The sequence below is a fragment of the Phacochoerus africanus genome, chromosome X (genome assembly GCF_016906955.1).
Source record: "Phacochoerus africanus isolate WHEZ1 chromosome X, ROS_Pafr_v1, whole genome shotgun sequence".
Lineage (NCBI taxonomy): Eukaryota > Metazoa > Chordata > Mammalia > Artiodactyla > Suidae > Phacochoerus > Phacochoerus africanus.
This window is the reverse complement of record NC_062560.1, coordinates 18600109-18622287: the sequence shown is the minus strand read 5'-3', so window position 1 is coordinate 18622287 and position 22179 is coordinate 18600109. Positions and strand designations below refer to the sequence as shown.

General features: G+C 39.4%; 1 protein-coding gene across 8 annotated transcripts in view; it reads left to right on the top strand.

Annotated features, from left to right (window-relative positions):
- BCLAF3 (BCLAF1 and THRAP3 family member 3) overlaps window positions 1–22179 on the top strand; it is a 59229-nt gene that overhangs the window by 31141 nt on the left and 5909 nt on the right. For 6 of the 8 annotated variants that reach the window (XM_047764542.1, XM_047764548.1, XM_047764545.1 and 3 more), the window contains 3 exons: window positions 12257–12371; window positions 14512–14610; window positions 17762–17917. The exons of 1 other annotated variant lie outside the window; for it this stretch is intronic. In XM_047764542.1, coding sequence (XP_047620498.1) covers window positions 12257–12371; window positions 14512–14610; window positions 17762–17917 — 370 coding nt within the window. The remainder of the gene's footprint in view (window positions 1–12256; window positions 12372–14511; window positions 14611–17761; window positions 17918–22179) is intronic. One more of the 8 variants, XM_047764547.1, reaches the window with a different exon arrangement.

The following is a 22179-nucleotide window of genomic DNA, read 5'->3' as shown; positions in this document are numbered from 1 at the left end:
AAAAAGAAACCCTATACAGGTATTTGTCACTTCCTGTTTCTCTCTCTTATCTAGCTCCTGGCAGTGACTCATCTCCTTCTGTTTGTGTGGATTTGCCTCTGATCTTTTTTGAGGGGTGGGGGGCACATCCATGGCATGTGGAAGTTCCCAGGCCAGGTATCAAACCTGCGCTACAGCAGCGACCCAAGCTGCTGCAGTGGCATTGCTGGATCCTTAACCCATTGCACCACAGTGGAACTCCTGGATTTGCCTATTCTTGATATATTATTACAGTCATATAATATGTGACCTTTTATGACTAGCTTCTTTCATGTAGCATAATGTTTTTAATGTTCCTCCATATTGTAGCATGAATATTCCTTTTATGTTTAAATAATATTCCATTGTATGGATATACCACATTTTAACCATTCACTGGTTGATGGATATTTGGGTTGTTTCCCCTTTTTGGCTATTGTGATGGTGCTCTGAACATCTGTATGCCCCTTTTTGGCTATTGTGATGGTGCTCTGAACATCTGTATGCAAGTTTTTTGTGTCCATATGTTTTCACTTCTCTTCTGTATATACTCAGGATTGGAATTGCTGGTTCATATGATAACTATGTTTAACTTTTTGGTGAACTTCCAGACTGTTACCACAGTGGTTGTACTGTTGTACATTCCCACCAGCAGTGTGTAAGGGTTCCATTTTCAACACATCCTCACCAGCACTTATTATTGTTCATCCTTTTTTTAAAAAAATGAGGGAGTTCCCATTGCGGCTCAGAGGGCTAAGGACCAGACATTGTCTCTGTGAGGATGCGGGTTTGATCCCTGGCCTTGCTCAGTGGGTTAAGGATATGGCATTGCTACACGCCATGTTGTAGGTCACCAATGCGGTATAGGCCTCAGCTGCATCTCCAATGCAACCCCTAGCTCTGGAACTTCCATATGCTGTGGGTGAGGCCATAAAAAGGAAAAAAAAAATGACGTACAACCTTTAATCGCTCACTTTATCCTAATTCATTTTCCTTGTTAACGTAAGAAAAACATTTTATCCTTTTATCTTAAAAATTCAACTTATCAAAATTGACCTTATTAATATTTTTCTTTCTTTCTTTTTTTTTTTTTTTAGAGCTGCACCCGTGGCATATGGAGTTTCCTAGACTAGGGGTCTAACTAGAGCTACAGCTGCCCGCCCACATCACAACCACAGCAATGCAAGATCCAAGCCATGTCTGTGACCTACACCACAGCTCACGGCAACGCTGGATCCTTAACCCACTGAGCGAGGCCAGGGACTGAACCTGCAACCTCATGGTTCCTAGTCAGATTCGTTTCTGCTGAGCCATGATGAGAACTTCTATTTTTCATAAACCTTTTTAATCAAGTCAGTGTATAGATTTCCATAGAAATTCAAAAGAAATATGATGAAATCATAAGTCACAGGATGTTGCTATTTTCCACCTTTGTGATTTTTTTTTCTTTAATAGTTATATGCAGGCTCTGCATCTGTGTTTGGTCGCCCTTGTCTTGGGCTCCATTCATCATTGGTGAATGAATGAAGACTTTCCAAAGGTGTAGACAGGACAGAAGATAATGAAATTGTTATGTGTTTAGATCTGGATTGCTTTTTATTCCTCAATACCTTAGAATCTTTCCCAAGCAAGCCTCACACCAGGGTATTCTGTGTCTTCTCTAAGACCCTTTTGTTCTCTATTTTTTACCGCTTCTGACCAGCCTCTTACCCCAAAATCTCCATGCTTCTCCTGACACACTATTTCTTCGTCTTGTCACAAGCATTACTAAGTTCCCTACAGTGTTATTTAGGTGCTGTATTACATGGACATGGTGTGTGTGTGTTGTAAAGCAGCTTTAAAAAAAACAGTCTACTGATACATAGACTTCAAGAGAACATCACACCACGTAGATTTTTCTTTTCAGCTAGGCAGGTTATAGAAATCATCAGTTTTTATTTTTGCTATTGTCACAATCTGTAATCTGTACTGAACTAGAGTTAACTTTATAAAGATCTTTTATTCATATATTCAACAAATATTTATGTATTAATGTCTGTGTTCTAGTAAGTGTCCTAAGCACTGGGGATACAATGAAAAAGCTTACACAAAGCCCTTATGGGACTTAAAATGTAATGGTACTACATGTTGGTGAGTGATGGGTGAAAAGTAAGGCACAAGAGGACCTTTGATAGAGTGATATGTGTGCTGTGACTTTATTTATGCAATACTGTTATGATTCAAAAAAAAAATTGAGCAGGGATGTGAGCCAGGGAGTTAGCCATTGGTTTTTTTTTTTTGAGGGGAGAGTATTTCAGGAGAGGAAATAGCAAATGCAAAGTTCCTGAGGCAGGATCATGCTTGCTCTTATTTAAGGAATAGAAAAGGGGCCAGAGAGGTTCTAAAAGTGAAGAAGGAAGTTAGTAGGTGAGGCCAAATCTCAAAGGGCCTTGAAAGACATGAAGACTTTGTAATTTACTCTGAGTGAGATTAGAAAATGGTTTGGGTTCTAACCCAAGAAGAAACATAATCTCATTTAAATTTTAAAAGGACCACTGTGGTTGCTGGATGGAGAATGGACTGTAAGAGGTGGAAAAAAAAAAAGATCTCTTTCTCTTCTAAAAAAAGGTCAGAGCCAGGAAGTCAAAGCATGGGAGGGTGGACACATTAGGGAATTAGGCTCCTGGGATCATGCTCCTCAGATGGCCTCTGCACGTGTCTTCCTCATGGTCCAAGATGGGCATATGTGCCCTAGCCATCATGTTCGCATTCTATCTAGCCTGTTCTTTAAAGTTTTCCTAGAATTTATACATGACACTTTAGCAACATAGGTCAGAATTTACTCTCATAGCCATACCTAGCTGCAGGGAGGCTGGCAAGTGGATTCTTTAACTTGAACATCCAAAGGTTTTAAATTTTTTTGTTTTGATAAACTATACCTATCATACATTTTAGCATTTTAACCATTTTAAGTATACAGTTTATTGACATTAAATACATTCATAATGTATTTACAACCATCACCAGTACCCACCTCCAGAACTTTCTCATGTTCTCAAACAGGAACTCAGTATCAACTAAAGAGTAACTCCCAATCCCCCACCCCCACTCCCAGCCCCTGATAGCCTCTTTTCTCTCCATCTTTATGAATTTTCCTATCTGAATACTTCATACATATGTAAGTAGACTCACATAATAATTGTCCTTCTGCATTCTTATTTCACCTGGTATAATGTTTTCATCCAGTCATATCATTTTTCAGTATTCCATTAAAGTAATTTATCCTTTTATAAGGTTGAATAATATTCCATGGTGTGGATATATCACATTTTGTTTCTTCATTTTTCTTTTGACATATGGGTTCCTTCTGTCTTTTGGCTATTGTGAGTAATGCTGTTATGAACATTGACATTGTCATCTTTTTGATTATAGCCATTGTAGTGGGTTTTAAGTAGTATCTTCTAGTTTTGGGGGTTTTTTTTTAGCTGTTGTTTTTTTAATTACTCAATGAATTTTATTACATTTATAGTTGTACAACGATCATCACAACCCAATTTTACAGCATTTCCATCCCAAACCCCCAGTGCATCCCCCCACCCCTCAACCTGTCTCATTTGGAAATCATAAGTTTTTCGAAGTTTGTGGATCAGTATCTGTTCTGAAAAGAAGTTCATTGTGTCCTTTTTTTAGATTCCACATGTAAGTGATAGCATATGATGTTGGTGTCTCACCGTCTGACTTCACTTAGCATGATAATTTCTAGGTCCGTACATGTTGCTGCAAATGCCACTATTTCTTTCCTTTTAATGGCTGAGTAATATTCCATTGTGTGTATGTACCACATCTTCTTTATCCACTCCTCTGTCGATGGACATTTAGGTTTCTTCCGTGTCTTGGCTATTGTATATAGTGCTGCAGTGAACATTGGAGTACATTTGTCTTTTCGAGTCATGGTTTTCTCTGGATAGATGCCCAGGAGTGGGATTGCTGGATCAAATGATAATTCTATTTTTAGTTTTCTGAGGAATCACCATACTGTTTTCCCCAGTGGTTGCACCAATTTATAGTCCCATCAACAGTGTAAAGGGTTCCCCTTTCTCCACACCCTTTCTAGCATTTATTGTCTGTAGACTTTTTAATGATGGCCATTCTGGCTGGTGTAAGGTGGTACCTCATAGTGGTTTTGATTTGCATTTCTCTACTAATGAGTGATGCTGAACACCTTTTTGTGTGTTTTTTGGCCATCTGTATGTCTTCTTTGGAGAATTGTCTGTTTAGATCTTCTGCCCATTTTTTGATGGGGTTGTTTGTTTGTTTTTTTGACATTGAGCTGCAGAAGGTGTTTATAAATGTTGGAGGTTAATCCCTTGTCAATTGCTTCATTTGCAAAGATTTTCTCCCATTCTGTGGGTTGTCTTTTCGTTTTGTTTAGGGTTTCCTTTGCTGTGCAGAAACTTTTAAGTTAAAAAGTCCCATTTGTTTATTTTTGCTTTTATTGTCATTACTCTAGGAGATGGATCTGAAAAGATGTTGCTGTCGTCTATGTCAGAGTGTTTGGCTTACGTTTTCCTCTAAGAGTTTTGTAGCATCAGGTCTTATATTTAGATCTTTAATCCATTTTGAGTTTATTGTTGTATATGGTTAGGAAGTGTTTCAATTTCATTCTTTTACATGTGGCTGTCCAGTTTTTCCAGCACCACTTATTGAAGGGGCTGTCCTTTCTCCATTGTATATTCTTGCCTCCTTTGTCATAGATGAGTTGGCTGTAGGTGCGTGGGTTGAATTCTGGGCTTTCTATCCTGTTCCAAAGATGTATATTTCTGTCTTTGTGCCAGTACCATCCAGTCTTGATGACTGTAGCTTTGTAGTATAGTCTGAAGTCAGGGAGTCTGATTCCTTCAGCTCCATTTTTTCTTTCTCAGTATGGCTTTGGCTATTCTGGATCCTTTGTGCTTCCAAATAAACTTTATAATATTTTGTTCTAGTTTTGTGAAAAATGTCTTTGATAATTGGCTAGGGATTGCATTGAATCTGTAGATTGCCTTGGGTAGTATAGTCATTTTGTTTATATTGATTCTTCCAGTCCAAGAGCATGGTTCTTTCCATCTGTTTGTGTCATCTTTTATTTCTTTCATCAGTGTCTTCTAGTTTTCAGTTTATTCCTAAGTATTTTATTCTTTTTGATGCGATGGTAAACAGGATTGTTTCCCTAATTTCTCTTTCTGATCTTTCATTGTTAGTATATAGAAATGCAGTTGATTTCTGTGTATTCATTTTGTATCCTGAGACTTTGCCAAATTCATTTGTAGATGAGCTCTAACAGTTTTCTGGTAGCATCTTTAGGATTTTCTAGGTATAGTATCATGTCATCTGCAAACAGTGATAGTTTTACTTCTTCCCTTCCAATTTGGATTCCTTTTATTTCTTTTTCTTCTCTGATTGCCATGGCTAGGACTTCCAAAATTATGTAGAATAGTAGTGGTGAGAGTGGATATCCTTCTCTTGTTACTTATCTCAGCAGGAATTCTTTTAGCTTTTCACTATTGAGAATGATGTTAGCTCTGGGTTTGTCATATATGGCCTTTATTATGTTGAGGTAGTTTCCCTCTATGCCCACTTTCTGAAGGATTTTTATCAGTAATGGGTGTTAGATTTTGTCAAAGGTTTTTACCTGCATCTTTTGAAAGGATCATATGGTTTTTATTCTTCAGTTTGTTAGTGTGGTGTATCACACTGATGGATTTGTAGATATTGAAGAATCCTTGCATCCCTGGGATAAATCCCACTTGATCATGATGTGCAATCCTTTTAATGTATTGTTGGATTTGGTTTGCTAGTATGTTGTTGAGAATTTTTGCATCAATGTTCATCAGTGAAATTTGCCTGTAATTTTCTTTTTTTGTGGTGTGGTATCTTTGTCTGGTTTTGGTATCAGGGCGATGGTGGCCTCATAGAATGGGTTTCAGAGTGTTCCTTCCTCTGCAGTTTTTTGGAATAGTTTCAGAAGGATAGGTGTTAGCTAGTCTCTACATGTTGATAGAATTTGCCTGTGAAACCATCAGGTCCTGGACTTTTGTTTGTTGGAAGTTTTCTAATCACAGTTTCAATTTCTGTACTTGTGATTGGTCCATTCATTTTTTTTATTTCATCTTGATTTAGTCTTGAAAGATTGTACTTTTCTAAGAATTTGTCCATTTCCATTTTATTGGCATATAGTTGTATATAGTAGTCTCTCATGATCCTTTGCATTTCTGTGATGTCCCTTGTAACTTCTCCTTTTTCATTTCTAATTTTATTGATTTGGGTCCTCTCCTTTTTTGTTGATAAGTCTGGCTAGAGGTTTATCAATTTTGTTGATCTTTTCAAAGAACCAGCTTTTCGTTTCATTGATCTTTTCTATGGTTTTCTTCGTTTCTATTTCATTGATTTCTGCTCTGATCTTTATGATTTCTTTCCTTCTGCTAACTTTAGGTTTTGTCTGTTCTTCTCTCTCTAACTGCTTTAGATGTAAAGTTAGGTTGTTTATTTGAGATTTTTTTTTTTGTTTCCTGAGGGAGGCTTGTATTGCTATAAACTTCCCACTTAGAACCGCTTTTGCTGCATCCCATAGGTTTTGGAGTGTTGTATCTTTGTTGTCATTTGCTTCTAGGTGTTTTTTAATTTCCTCTTTGATTTCTTCAGTGATCCATTGGTTGTTTAGTAGCATGCTGTTTAGTCTCCATGTGTTTATATTTTTTGCAGTTTTTTCCTGTTGATTTCTAGTCGTATAGCATTGTGGTTGGAAAAGATGCTTGATGTGATTTCAGTTTTCTTAAAGTTAACTGAGGCTTGATATGTGGCCCAGAATATGATCAATCCTAGAGAATATTCCATGTGCACTTGAGAAGTATGTGTATTCTGCGGCTTTTGGATGGAATATCCTGTAAATACCTATTAAGTCCATCTGGTCTAATGCTTCATTCAGGGCCTGTATTTCCTTGTTGATTTTCTGTCTGGATGATCTGTCCATTGCTGTAAGTGGGGTGTTAAAGTCCCCCACTGTTACTGTCTTATTGTCAGTTTCTCCTTTTAAGGTTGTTAGCAGTTACCTTATATATTGAGGTGATCTTATGTTGGGTGCATATATATTTACAATTGTTCTATCTTCTTCTTGGATTGATCCTTTGACCATTATGTAATGTCCTTCTTCGTCTCTTATAATACTGTTTATTTTTAGGTCTGTTTTTTCTAATATGAGTATTGCTACCCCAGCTTTCTTTTGATTCCTGTTTGAATGGAATATTTTCTTCCATCCTCTCACTTTCAATTTGTATGTGTCCCTAGAAGTGAAGTGAGTCTCTGGAAGACAGCATATACACTGATCTTGCTTTTGTATCCATTCAGCCAGTCTGTGTCCATTTACATTTGAGGTGATTATTGATATGTATGTTCTTATTGCCAATTTATTAACAATTGGATTTGTTTTTCTTGCTCTTTTTTCTTCCTTTCTTCTCTTGTTCTCACCTTTTGTGGTTTGATGACTATCTTTAGTGTTGTATTTGAGTTGATTTTTCTTATTTGTGTTTATATCAATTGTAGATTTTTGGTTTGCAGTTACCCTGAAGTTTTGATATTGGAGTCTATATAATATATGAGATTATTTGAAGTTGTTGTTCTCTTAATTGCAAGTGCATCTTCAGTGTCCTGTATTTGTACTCTCCTCTTCTCATGATTTCTGATTTTGGTAGTGTATTTGTGCATGGATGATTGCCTATGTTTACTGTATATATGCTTTTACTGGTGAGTCTTGTCATTTGTGGTATTTTTGTTTCTAGTTATGGCCTTTTCTTTTCTGCCTAGAGAAGTTCCTTTAATATTCGTTGTAAAGCTGGTTTAGTGTTGCTGAATTCTCTTAGCTTTTGCTTGTGTGTAAATCTTCTGATTTCTCCTTCAAATCTGAATGAGAGCCTTGCTGGGTAAAGTAATCTTGGTTGGAGGTTTTTTCCTTTCATCACGTTAAGTATATCGTGCCACTGCCTTCTTCCCTGCAGAGTTTCTGCTGAAAAATCTGCCCATAACTTTGTCAGGTTCACTTGTATGTTATTTGTTTCTTTTCCCTAGCTGCTTTCAGTGTTTTCTTTGTCTTTAATTTTGGTCAGTTTGATTAATATGTGTCTTGGGGTGTCCCTCTTTGGGTTTATTTTTTATGGTACTCATTGGGCTTCCCAGATTTGAGTAAGTGGTTCCCATGGTAGGGAAGTTTTCAGCTATTATCTCTTCGAATATTTTTTCTGTCCCTTTCTCTCTCTATTCTCTTTCTGGCATCCCTATAATATGGATACTGGTGCATTTAACATTGTCCCAGAGTTCTCTTAGACTGTCTTCATTTCTTTTCAATCTTTTTTCTCTCTTCTGTTCCACATCAGTGATTTCCACTAGTCTGTCCTCCACCTCACTTATTTGTTCTTCTGCCTCTTGTATTCTGCTGTTGGTTCCTTCTAATGAATTTTTTATTTCTGTTGCTATGTTTTGCGTTTCTTCTTAAGTTTTAAATCTTATCTCTTTGCTCAGTGTTTGCTGTAAATTATCATTCTTTGCCTCAGGTTTATTTCCAATGTCTTGCATCATCTTCAGCATCATCAGTCTAAAGTCTTTTTCCTGGGGGCTGATAATCTCCAGACCACTTAGCTATTTTTCTGGGGTTTTTTCTTTATCCCTTATCTGAGTTATAGTTCTCTGTCTTTTCATTTTTATAGATTTTTATTGTAGTGACCTTTTTGCAGACAATAGAGTTGTAGCCTCTCTTACTTCTGATGTCTGGACCTCTTTTGGCTGAAGTTGGTATAGGGGCTTTCTGTAGGCTTCCTGATGGGAGGAACTGGTGCCTGCCCACTGGTAGGTGAGGCTGATTCCTATCTCTCTGGTGGGTGGGGCTTTATCTCTAGATGAGATTATAGGCAGCTGTGTGCCTTGGGAGTCTTTAGGCAGCCTGTTTACTGATGGGTGGGGTTATGATCACACCTGGATTATTGTTGGACTGGGTCTTCTCAGTGCTGATGGGTGGAGCCAGATTTTCTCCAAATGGCCACCTCTAGAGGAACACACACTGATGAATATTCCCAAGAGCTTTGCTCCAATGTCCTTCCCCCACAACAAGCCACAGTCACCCCCTGTTTTCCCAGGAGATCCTCCAAGAACTGCAGCCAGGTCCCACCCAGTTTCCTATGGAGCCTCTGCTTTGCCTTGGGGCCCAATGCACATGAAAGTCTGTGTGCACCTTTCAGGAATGAGGTCTCCATTTCCCCCAGTCCTGTGGAGCTCCTGTGCACAAGCCCCACTGGCCTTCAATGCCAGTTGCTCTGGGGGCTCTTTCTCCCAATGGCAGATCCCCAGGTGTGGGAACCTGACGTGGGGCTCAGAACTTTCGCTCCTGTAGGTGAGTCTCTCTGATAGTTACTTTCCAGTCTGTGGGCTGCCCACCCAGAGGGTATGGGGTTGCTTATATCGTGTAATCACCCCTCTTAGCATCTTGATGTGGCATCCTCTTTGTCTTATGGAGTAGGATATCTTTTTGAATGCTTGCAGTCCATTTGGTTGAAGGTTGTTCAGCATTTGGTTCTAATTTTGTTGTTCTTATGAGAAGGTGAGCTCCAGTCCTCTTATTCTGCCATCTTAATCCCATCTATTATCTTGTAGTTTTGATTTTCCTTTTTCTTTTTCTTTTTTTTATCTTTTTAGGGCCACACCTGCAGCACATGGAGGTTCCCAGGCTAGGGTTGAATCGGAACTGCAGCTGCCAGCCTACACCACAGCCGCAGCAACACCAGCTCTGAGCCAAGTCTGTGACTTACACCACAGCTCACAGAAGTGTAGGATTCTTAACCCCCTGAGCAAGGCCAGGGATTTAACCTGTGTCTTCATGGTTATAGTCAGATTCCTTCCTGCTGAGCCACAACAGGAACTCCTGATTTTCATTTTTCTAATGACTAATGATGTTGAGCATCTTTTTATATGCTTTTGGTGTGTCTTCTTTGGAGAAATAGCTATTCAAATCCTTAACCCATTTTTAAATTGTATTATCATATTTTTATTATTGAGGTGTAAGAGTTCTTTAGATATTCTGGATACTACTCCTTTATCAGATATATGCTTTGCAAAGAGGATTTTTAAAAAATCCATTGTTGGAGTACCTGTCATGGCTCAGTGGTAATGAACCCAACTAATATACATGAAGATGCAGGTTTGATCCCTGGCCTCGCTCAGTGGATTAAGGATCCCATGTTGTTGTGGCTGTGGCATAAGCCACCAGCTGCAGCTTCAATTCGACCCCTAGCCTAGAAACTTTTTTTAGGTGAGGCCCTAAAAAAATTAAAATAGGAGTTCCCCTTGTGGCTCAGCTGAAACGAATCAGACTAGTAACCATGATGACTCAGGTTCGATCCCTGGCCCCACTCAGCTGGGGTTCTGGCATTGCCGTGAGCTGTGGTATAGGTTGCAGATGCGGCTTGGATCCTCATCGCTGTGGCTGTGGTGTAGCTTCCATATGCCCTGGGTGCGGGCCTTAAAAAAAAGGAAAAAAAAATAAATAATAAAATATTTTAATTTTTATTTTTGTTTATAGAAGTAGTAGTACATGCAAATGGTGAACATTTGGAAAAATATAGTAAAATATAAAAACAAAAATATAAGGCATTTTTAATTTCACCAGTCAGAAATGATCACTGTTAATATTTGGTACATTTCTTAGCATTTGTTTTCTTCTAGACATATATATATATATTTTAAGTAAGTGAAATTATCCTCAGTATAAGACTTTGCACCCTACTTTTTTGACTTAGTATCATATTAGGAGCATTTTGACAGAATGTGGTATTTTGGTTTTTATGGTTTGGTTTGGTTTTTTTTTTTTTTTTGGCTACAGCATGCAGTGGCTTGATATGGGATCTCACTTCCCGGACCAGGGATCGAGCCTGAGCTGCAGTGGTGGTGAAAGTGCCAAGTCCTAAGCGCTAGACCACCAGGGAACTCTTGGGGAGGTTTTTTAACACTTCAGAAAATTCTGAGTGGCTATTTCATGTCAGATTCTCGGGTTAGAGCTGGGACCACAGAGCAGACCATCCACAGTGCCTCCCCTGAAGGGATTGTGCCTTGTTCAGTGAGACAGAGGCACCAGCAGTTACAAACATGGGTGATACGTGTGAAGACACCAGAGTACTACATGTATACTTAGCATGGGTACCTAATCTGCCTCAGAGGAGTCTGGGAAAGCCTTCTTGGAATAGCTGCAAATGGGGCTAAGTCTCATGGTTGATCTAAGTTGGAAGGAAATTACAACAGAAAGAACTACATGGGCAAATGTGCAGAAGCAGGAGAGATGGTGGCATGTGGCAAGCACCGCCTGTAGCTCATGTTCCCAAAGCTCAGTGTGGGTACTGGGGAGATTGGAATGAAGCAGCCAGCCAGGGCAGCAAGGAGAAAGCAGGAAGAGCCTTGGGGGTCAATGATGAGGAATGTGGATTTTTGTCCCCCTGTCAGTGGGGGCCCTGTGGGAGAGATGCAGCAGGGCCAAGGCAGTGAGCTGTTTGTTCACCATAGAGCAGGAAGCATCTGAGGAGTACTTTGGGGGAGGTGAGGTGCGACAGGAGAGGGCTCTCCGAGGGTTGTGGAAATGAGGCCCCAGGCTCAGAGGAGAAGCCCGAGGAAGGACCTCCCTCCCAGGTAGGGAGCCAGCCAGGTCGGGCAGCCCTTGGTGGTCTCTGGACCTTGCTGAGGCAGGAGAAGGGAGACATCCTTTGCTGCTGTTGCCCAGCAGTGTCAGAGGCCCCACCTCTGCGAGTGAGTAGGCCTGTGGCAGTCACACACCTCCTCTCTGGAGCTTCAGCCAGTGAGTCTGTTGGCAAGTGCAGCTCTCCAGTGCAGCCAAAGGCTTAAGGGCATGGCTATCTTCCCTCAGAAAACATATGTTCTACATGTGGTTTCAGGGTTACAGCCCTAGGAAGACTGTCCTTGGACTCCAGGTTGAGAATCTTGGTCCTGGGAATTTGTTTTTACCCCTGCTGTTAACTTCCAACTTTGCCAAATAATGTTTGTTGAAAAGTAAAGGTTTTAGCCTTGATGACTGTTATTTGTAATTTTAGTGGCAATAGATCATTGACTTTTTTTTTTTTGCTATTGTGCTGCTTTAATTGTCTCCGAAGGGTGTAATTTGATTTCTCTTGTTTATTTGTTGGATAGATATAAACTAATAAAAGATTCTTATTTTCTCTTTAATTTTTATTAGGAGTGATCAGCATTCCAATTTTTCAAGGTTGAAGAATACTCATATTGATGGGTTCCAAAAACCTACATGTTTTGTAAAATCAAATTTTAGAAAATTTATTCAGAAACCCTACTTGGTAAGATTGCACTTCTTAACTTTGTAATTTTTTGGTACATTCCATTTTCCTTTTCACATATACCTATATGTACAGGGACTACCACTATTTTCCATAATGTTTGTAACTGGTCATTAAGTAAGTTTTATGATTCTGTTGTCCATTGTTAAGATTCTTTTGAGGCTTACGGTTATTATGATGGAAGAAATGATCATCTCATTCGATTGAGCAGGTTTTTATTTTTATTTTATTTATTTTATTTTTTGTCTTTTTTGCCTTTTCTAGGGCCACTCCTGCAGCATATGGAGAGTCCCAGGCTAGGGGTCCAATCGGAGCTGTAGCCACTGGCCTACACTGGAGCCACAGCAACGCAGGATCCGAGCCGCGCGCAACCTACACCACAGCTCACGGCAACACCAGATCCTTAACCCACTGAGCAAGGCCAGGGATCGAACCCGCAACCTCATGGTTCCTAGTCAGATTCATTAACCACTGCGCCACGACGGGAACTCTGGATTTTATTGCATGTTTTATAGTACCAGCTTTCTTAAGTTTTGGGGGCACAGCTGTATTGAGGCATAATTTACATACCATAAAATTCACCCATGTAAGGTGTACAATTAATGATTTTTAAAATAAATTTACCAAGATGTATAATCATCACTATAATCCAGTCGTATAACATTATCATGACCCTAAATAGAGCCATCAGCCTGTTCAGTTATTCCCTGTTTCCACCCCTAGCTAACAACTAAATTATTTTCTGTTTCTAAAGATTTGCCTTTTCGTAGGGCAGTTCACAAAATGGCAGTTGGCTTCCGTAAGAGCAAGCAACAGCAAGAAAGATGGAAGCCTGAGTCTATTTGTAACCTAATCTCAGAATTGACATCCCATCACTTCAGCCATACTCTATTTGTGAGAAGCAAGTCACTAGATACAGCCCACACTTGAACAGGGTAACATAGGGCCTGGATACTAGAAGGTGGAGATGATTGGGAGCCTGGCCAGAAGCTGCCTGGTACAGTCTTCTCACTGGCCCCCAGTAGCAAATCCCTTCATGTTCAAAGTACATCCCCTCCCTCTCAGGGTCTCCCATGTGTCTTTATGCACTCATTCATGTATATAGACTTCGCATACATTCAAGATGACTGCTAGGAAAAGGGTTTTTTATGACTTTTAAAAAACTGGGAAGAGAAATAAAAGTATGAAAGAGGAAGATGAGTGAGAAGTACAGACGCAATAGCAAGTGGAATAAATAGAAGGTTATAAGACTATTGCTTTTGGAAAAGAAACTGTCTTCAGAAATGGCCCCATTTGGGAGTTCCCGTCGTGGCGCAGTGGTTAACGAATCCGACTAGGAACCATGAGGTTGCGGGTTCGGTCCCTGCCCCTGCTCAGTGGGTTAACGATCCGGCGTTGCCATGAGCTGTGGTGTAGGTTGCAGACGCGGCTCAGATCCCGAGTTGCTGTGGCTCTGGTGTAGGCCGGTGGCTACAGCTCCGATTCGACCCCTAGCCTGGGAACCTCCATATGCCGCGGGAGCAGCCCAAGAAATGGCAAAAAAAAAAAAAAAAAAAAGAAATGGCCCCATCTTTTCTGTTCCCATCAAAGGCTACAGGTTCTTTGTAGTTACAGTCTTAATACTCTGCCTTCTGATACTTTCCTAGTCATGGCAGGAGCATCTATTCAAAGCAGTTAGCTGAGTCAGCAGAACTGCCTCCTGCAGCATTGAGAATTTGTGTTTTCAGATAGTGGGAACTCTTCAGCAACTCCTAGTAATAATGAGTTTGTTTCTCTTCTGGATGCCTAAATAAATACTAGATTTACAGTCCATTTTCTAAAAGTTACCCTCTGTGTTGTATAAGAGTATGTATTTTGTTGCGTCACAAACTAGTGTGGGTTACATGAAGATGTGTGTATGTTTGTATACCTAAGCTGCATCCTCTGTGTTTCATGTTCTTAATACTATGCATTTAAAACATGTGCCAGGGATCAAACCCATGCCACAGCAGTGACCCAAGCCCCTGAAGTGACAACACTGGATTCTTAACCCACTCTGCCACAAGGAAACTCCAAACGTGTGTTTTTTGAGTGGTAAAATGAATTTTCAAAAATAAAAACTTAAAGTGTATTAATCCATACTAATACTTTTTTAATGTAGAATTATCATACTATACAGAGAAAAGATGTCGTTACTCACAAACCATTTGGAGTTGAGGGAAACCATCAAAACACAAGAGGCTTTAGAAGACCTTTTAAGGTATTGAATGTTACTTTCCATCTAATTCTAGCTTTGGGTTTATGCTTTGAATATTACTTTTTTTTTTTTTTGTCTTTTTGCCATTTCTTGGGCCGCTCCCTCGGCATATGGAGGTTCCCAGGCTAGGGGTCCAATCGGAGCTGTAGCCACCGGCCTACGCCAGAGCCACAGCAACGCGGGATCCGAGCCGCGTCTGCAACCTACACCACAGCTCACGGCAACGCCGGATCCTTAACCCACTGAGCAAGGGCAGGGACCGAACCCGCACCCTCATGGTTCCTAGTCGGATTCGTTAACCACTGCGCCATGATGGGAACTCCCTGAATATTACATTTTAAGTGTTAGTATATTAAAAGCTATTTTGTGGTATTTCAAATAGTAGCTATAAATTAGTATTTCCAAACATTTGTAGTTAACTGTAATCAATGATGACCTCTTCTCTAAGGACTTGATTTTTTAATTTTTTTTTTTTAACCATTGGAACCCTTTTTCAAATATTACATGGAAACTCAAATACATGAAATAGATCCAGATGGAGTGGCTCTAGGTGGGGATACAGCCAAGGTCCCAGACACTCCCTTTAAGCCTGCACCTTTACCTCTAAGATATAAGTGCAAAGCTATAGAGCCTTCTCCAGGAGTCACTGATTGAAAAATGCTGCCTATAGACACACAATTCCCAGAGGCCTTTTAGATCATCAGAGATTCTGGTCCAGCGAGCTTTGTTAAAACATATTTCATCCCATTCTAATTACTTTACAGCTGTGTCTGATGTCAGTGATACCTTTAATTAACCAACATGTTTGATTATCCAGAATCCTTCCTCCCCAAAACATATGGAATAAGAATTATAGTGCAAAGTATTGTATTTCTCTCTTCTCGCTCTCAGAAGTTGAGGTGCTTTAAAAATCCATTTTGACAGAATTTTCTGCTTATAATACATCCTTTTTTCATATTTTTCCACTTAATGGTATCTCTTGCCCCCCCCCAAAAAAAAAAGAAAAGGAAAGAATCTGAGTTTTTTTGGTGAAAGTGGCTAGCAGAGTGGCTAGAGTAGTAGGCTCATTAGGAGGAGGTTAATATGAGCAGAAAGGTAGTATAAACGATCTCCAAACCACAGACTAGGAGGGTGCTTGAGTGATCCTCTGTTAATACCTTGGCTTCTTGTGAGTCGAAATTTTTAAATGTTTTTTTAAAAAGGTTTTTTTTTTTCCCCCCACTGGGAGTAACACTATTTGTAGCCATTGCATGGATAATATTTTTAGCCAGTGGTTCATATACCTGAAAACATGTGTGACATTAGGTTTTCAGAAATAGCTATGGCCATGGAATGTATAAACATGTTTTATACCATCTTTTAATCTCTTGAGTAGTGAGGCATAAAATCAGCTAAAAATATAATGTCTGCATAATTTAGAGACAGTGTAGATTTAAATGTTTCCTACATGTTGCTCTTCTCATGGATCAGATATAGTCAATTGTAGTAATTTTTCTAAGACTGTTAAAAGATCTATTTTGGAGTTCTCATCATGGCTTAGTGGTTAACAAACCTGACTAGCATCCATGAGGACGCAGGTTTGATCCCTGGCCTCACTCAGTAGGTTAAGGATCCAGTGTTGCTATGAGCTGTGGTGTGGGTTGCAGACGCGGCTCAGATCCCACGTTGCTGTGGCTCTGGCGTAGGCTGATGGCTACAGCTCCGATTCGACCCCTAGCCTGGGAACCTCCGTATCCACAGGTGTGGCCCTTAAAAAAAAAAAAAAAGATCTATTTTCTGTTACCCCTTCTCCTTAAGGGAAAGTTCTTTAACATTAAATCATTTAAAAAATGTTTTTCAAAATATATGCAATAATCTTTCCTTTTGACCAGTCATTTAAAGCTGTGAAATGTTATGTGGTTGTCCAGAAATTCACAATTCTTAGAGTAGGAGGAAGAAATAATCCTTCCTAAGATAAGGAGCTATTTCATTAAAATTTACTTTTTACATGAATTGGACTAATTCACAGCCAGATAGTAATCACCTTATTAGATAATGTGAAAATGGACAATGTAAATCTCAAGATTAGTTCTGATGTATCCTTTGTGCAGATAGTTTTAACATTAACATATAATCAGATGATAGTCTTATTATAATTCTGTTTTACCTGAAAATGTTTGTAGCCTTTAGAAAATAATTCAAAAGAGGCCTGACATAAATACTTTTTTTGTAGACTTAGGTGCATCATTATGCATAATATATCCATTTGTTAAACTATTGTGAAAAGAGGAATCTACTTAAGTTTTTATAATTAGTCCTTGGTAATATACCATTGTACATTTCCCACATGGGACACACACAGATATTCATTGTCCTCTTATGTCTACCGTAATACTGGGCAGTATGCAGGCCAAGAAATGTCTTTTTAAGTATAGCTCTCATCTGTAATGAGATTTTTTTGTATGGTAAAGAAAGATTGGCTCAAAAGTACTGACAAGAATAGAGGTTTTGATTCTTTAATAGATGTTGATACTTAATGCCTTTCCTTGCCCATTTGGTATTTGCTATATTTCACTATGAATTGAAAGGATAATTTTAGCTCATTAGAGGTTTTTAAAGTTGTATTTTTCTTAGCATGATAAATTTCAAGAATTTCAAACTTTTTTTTTTTCCTTTTTACAGCTACGCCTGCAGCATATAGGAGTTCCCAGGCCACGGGTGGAACTGGAGCTTCAGCTGCCAGCCTGCGCCACAGCCATGGCAACACCAGATCCGAGCTGCATATGCGACCTACACTGCAATTTGTGGCAACACTGGATCCTTCACCCACTGAAAAAGGCCAAGAATCAAACCTGCATCCTCACAGAACCATCATCAGGTCCTTAACCTACTAAGCCACAATGGGAACTCCCCAAGAATTTCCAAGTTTTTTAACTTAACAGTTTTTAGAATTCATTTTATCTAAAGTATTTTTAAGTTATCATTGTATAAAGCACACTAGGAAGCTAGTTTGAGGAAAGCATACTTTATTACCATCATTAGCTTTTTTCCCTTTAAATATCTGTAGTATCTAGAATTAAGAGAAGCTCTGCGTCCAGACATTTTTCCATTTCTTATACTAATAAAATAGATTTGGAACTGTAGTTTTAACATTTAATTATTTTTTCCTTTACAGACCAACTTTAGAGGTGGCAGATTTCAGCCTCAATATAAATCAGGCCTAGTACAGAAGAGCTTGTACATTCAGGCTAAATATCAGCGTTTACGGTTCGCTGGTCCAAGGGGATTTATCACTAATAAATTCAGAGAAAGATTACTGAGGAAAAAAAAGGTTAGTTGGATTATGATCATTTAAAATGTCTTGAGTGACTCTTGAACTCCTAAAGTATCTGTAAATTTGGTTTTTAATTTAATTTTGAATTAAGGGGCAACCTAGATATCAATGTTCTTATTGCATGATAGTTGAAAAATTGAAAGGAGTAATGGTAATGGAGTTGTGAGACCGTCTAATCTTAAAAAACACCTTAGCTGTTGTACCTCAAATACTTTGCATATACCAGCTGTTTGAACTTTTTGCGTTAGAATTTCTGTTGTATGGTTAATCTTTGAAATGGACATTCAGGTGAAGAGTTTTACCTGATCTATCTTAGCCTTACACAGTGTGAATTTTCTAGGTACCAAAAAAATACTGAACTGAATACATAAAAAGGGTACTAATCGCAGGATACACTAACTCTTTTTCCCCCCATTCATTTGTGTTTTTTAGTTGTAATAAAATATATACAACATATAAAATTTGCCATTTTAACCATCTTTGTACAATTCAGTGGATTAATTACATTCACAATGCTGTGCAACCATTACCGTTATATGCTAAGACTTAATAAAAAGTTTCATTACTTGATAATTTGAATTGTGTACTCTTTTTTTTTTTTTGTCTTTATAGGGCCGCACCCACAGCACATGGAAGTACCCAGGCTAGGGATCGAATTGGAGCTGTAGCTGCCAGCCTATGCCACAGCAGTGCCAGATCCGAGCCCCGTCTGCGACCTACACCACAGCTCACAGCAACACCAGATCATTTAACCCGATGAGCAAGGCCAGGGGTCAAACCTGCATCCTCATTGAGACTACTCTGGTTCGTTGCTGCTGAGCCACCACAGGAACTCCTTGTGTACTCTTTTAGATGTGGATTGATTTTATTTAAATTTACCATGTTGGTATTTGAAAAATGTAGCATAAATATGATATAAAATTAACGTCTACAAATTATATTTATATTGTAACAGTAACATTATATCCATTAAGTAACACATATTTGTTAGCTTTTTAACTCATTTTTGTTAATAATTTTGGGCTAATATTTTCTTCTGAGAAGTAGACATGTATTTAGTGTTGCTATCAAATAGTCCAATTGTGGTTTTATAAATTTTCTAACCTTCAGTGTTCCCATACATAGTCATGCTTGTGAAGCCTTTACACTGAGCTTTCTTAGTGATTTTGATAAAACTTGTTTTCCAAAAGATGGACTAGTAGAATGGAGTTGACAACTGATTTTTTTTTGAAGTTTTAGAGTTGAATAAAATATCTTCTTTAATCTTTCTAACACCTCAATTTTAACTGAGTAGCTTAGAAGAGGTTTTTAATTTCACTGGGTATCTCTCTCTTGGTGTTATGAAAGCTGTCACCATTGGAGTCTTTTTACCCTGTCATATACCTCTCTCTCTTGGATCAAGGTGCTGTTTCTCTTCAGTCTCATATGGCAAGTTTCTTTGCAGCAAATCTAGGTGTTTGGCCGCAATCACAGGTGGCAGCTTGACTATTCTCAAGGAAGGTGATCATTGATTCCTACTCGAGGAAGAAGGCTGAGGCAAGCCTTTGCCTCAATTTGAAGGTTGGGTTTCACGTACACATACTGTGTGTTTCTTTTCTGTTAGCTTTGTGCTGAACTTTGGGTATTCATTTTCATTTAACTCCATTTTTACCTCTGTTATTTTTAGATGATTTGGGGCTCCGGAGTGTTCACTTGACTGTCTGCCTCAGCCTCCAGTTTCTGTATGCTCATTGAACTTGTTCCATTTCTTTCTTTCTTTTTTTTTTTTTTTTGCCTCGGCATGCCCCATTCCTGCTGGCCACCCAGTTCTTTCAGACCGCATTGCCCACCAGCCTCACTTTACAGCACAAAGAAACCAGATGTCAAACCTTCACCTTAGGACATCACAAGTATTTCCTAGAAAGAGCCACAACCTGCTGTGGGTCTCCAGTCTTTAGAGCCTAGGGCTTTTATATCATCAGTTACACTTAGGGTCCCAGGCAGATAATGGCCTCACCTTCCTCTTGCCTTTCACTGCCAACTGAGTGCTTTAGAAATCCTACACCCTAGATTTTTTAAAAACCAGTGTCTCTTACTCTTTTTCTTGGGCCTGCCATTCTGGATGCTACTTCATATATGTTTGTGTTGTAGCTGCTCTCAGATGAGCTTTTGTTGCCTGGTTACTGTCAGTGCCTATAAGCAAGCCATAGCCAGGCTCTGTATAGATTTGTATTTGAACAAGGCCCACCTATAGGACCATGGCATGAAATCGGGTACTCTGCTTTTAACAGTTGGGCTCCATTCTCCTAACCTTTAGAGAAAGGAGTGAGGCATTGCAGCTGCTCTGGTTCCGCCGAGGTCTGAGCTAAGGTACTTAAGGCTTACTTCCTTTAGAGCTGTCCCAGTAGTATTGTGCTGCTCTGGAACCCCATTCCATATGTACAGACTATTTAGACCTATTACTCCATTTTACCTTGGCTTTCATGCCCTAAAGAAAAGAGGTGAGGGCCTGGAGTCTGTGGTATCTTCCAATGTCGCTTTACCCCAAGCTTTAGCATTGTGGGGAAACTTTGAAAGTCCTGCCCTGGAGAGAAACCTTAGTCTGGGCAGCATCTGTCCACTGCTTTGGGTTTTTTGCCCTATTAGGGAGTTATTGTTTTCAGTATTAGACTACCAGCTAGATTAATAAGGACACATGGTTAATTAATCCAGGTGTCCTAGAACTTCTTGAACCTGAAATTAGATATGAACCTGTGTGTTTTCACATTCCTCCTAGTCTGCCAGAAAAGTTTAGATTGATCTTGTCTGGACTTTCCACTCCCCGACTCTATTGAAATGTCTGAGCTAATCATTCATGGCTTAAAGTTCTTGTGGTGTGCATCTGTTGTGCAATTTGATTACTGTGGCATCAGACATGTGCTTTTGTCTCCAACACCGAAGAGCCTCAGGGAGGGGTGGGGAGCATCCTAGGTGTGTTCCTAATGTAACCCCTTGTCTGCTTGCCAGAGCAATCGTGGCTTCAATAACACTGCTTTAGCTCCCCAGCTGCCTTACAAGGTAGTAAGATCCCCAAGCAGTATTAGGAAAGTACGGAGTTAAAATGCTTCCTCCTCGTTCTTCAGGCACTTGTCATATTAATCCCATTTGGGCACCCAAATTCCATTTTCTTTATTGCCTTTCTCTTGGATTCTGTGCTTGAGCTGGAAGATGATGGGGTGGGAGACATGTCTATTATCCATTGTCATTCATAAGTGCTCCTGGGAGATATTCTCTGCTCATCATAGGAAGTTTTCAGAAACTCTTGAGTGTCTGACCATGTACCAGACTAGGACAAAAAAAAAAAAAACCTATTCAGAATTCATGAAGCCCCCTCTAGGAATATTGCTTCTGAAAAACTGTTAGCCGTTGTGCATTTGGTGAGGAAAACATGGAGTTCCTCGGCATCCTAAATTCTGCAGCAGTCCCCAGGTGCCTGGCAGCTAGAGGCCTACCAGAGCTCTGCCCGTGGATAGAAAGGGGAAGAAGAGAGCATAAAGACACTGCAGAAAGGAAGTTGGAGACCAGGGTTCATGGTTTTTTGAGTTGAAAAAACCTTGAAAGTTGTAAGGTACAAAGGTAGAACAGGAACCAAGATCAGGTAAATCAACAAGAACCTGCTCTACACCTGCTGTGTCCCTCAGCTGAAGGATGCCAGCACGCAAAAGAAGTAATTGTTGTGATGGTTGCACAACTCTGTGAATATGTTAAAAACCACTGAGTTGTACACTTTAAATGGGTAGACTGCATGGTATGTGAACTACATAAGTAAAGATGTTAAAAATAAAATCACACTTGCTCTCTTCCCCAGACCACTGATTTCTCCTCAGGGTCCTTACTCTCACCACTAGCAAGCTGAGCTGGAAGCTTGTCGTCCTAATCCTCCCACTTCTCCTTCTGGCTGCAGTTGTCCTAGGTCTTATTTCTACTATTCATCACCCCGTTCAATTCATTCATTTTAATGGCTGCATATCATTCTCTGTGGATGTCTTATTTATTTCGGTGCTCTTCAGACTTCTTGTGCTTACTTACACTCAATTTTTGATAAAAACTTCTACCTCCTTGTACATTTTTAGGTTGGCTCTAATATTTTTTCTCCTAAGTTTAACTTGTAAAGGATAGAATTTCTGGCATATTATAAGTAGAGTCTTAAATAAAACTGTTACATCATTCTTTTAAATCTCTTCAGTAAACCTGCACACCACAGGAATTTGATAACTGACATCATCCATTTTTAAAAATAT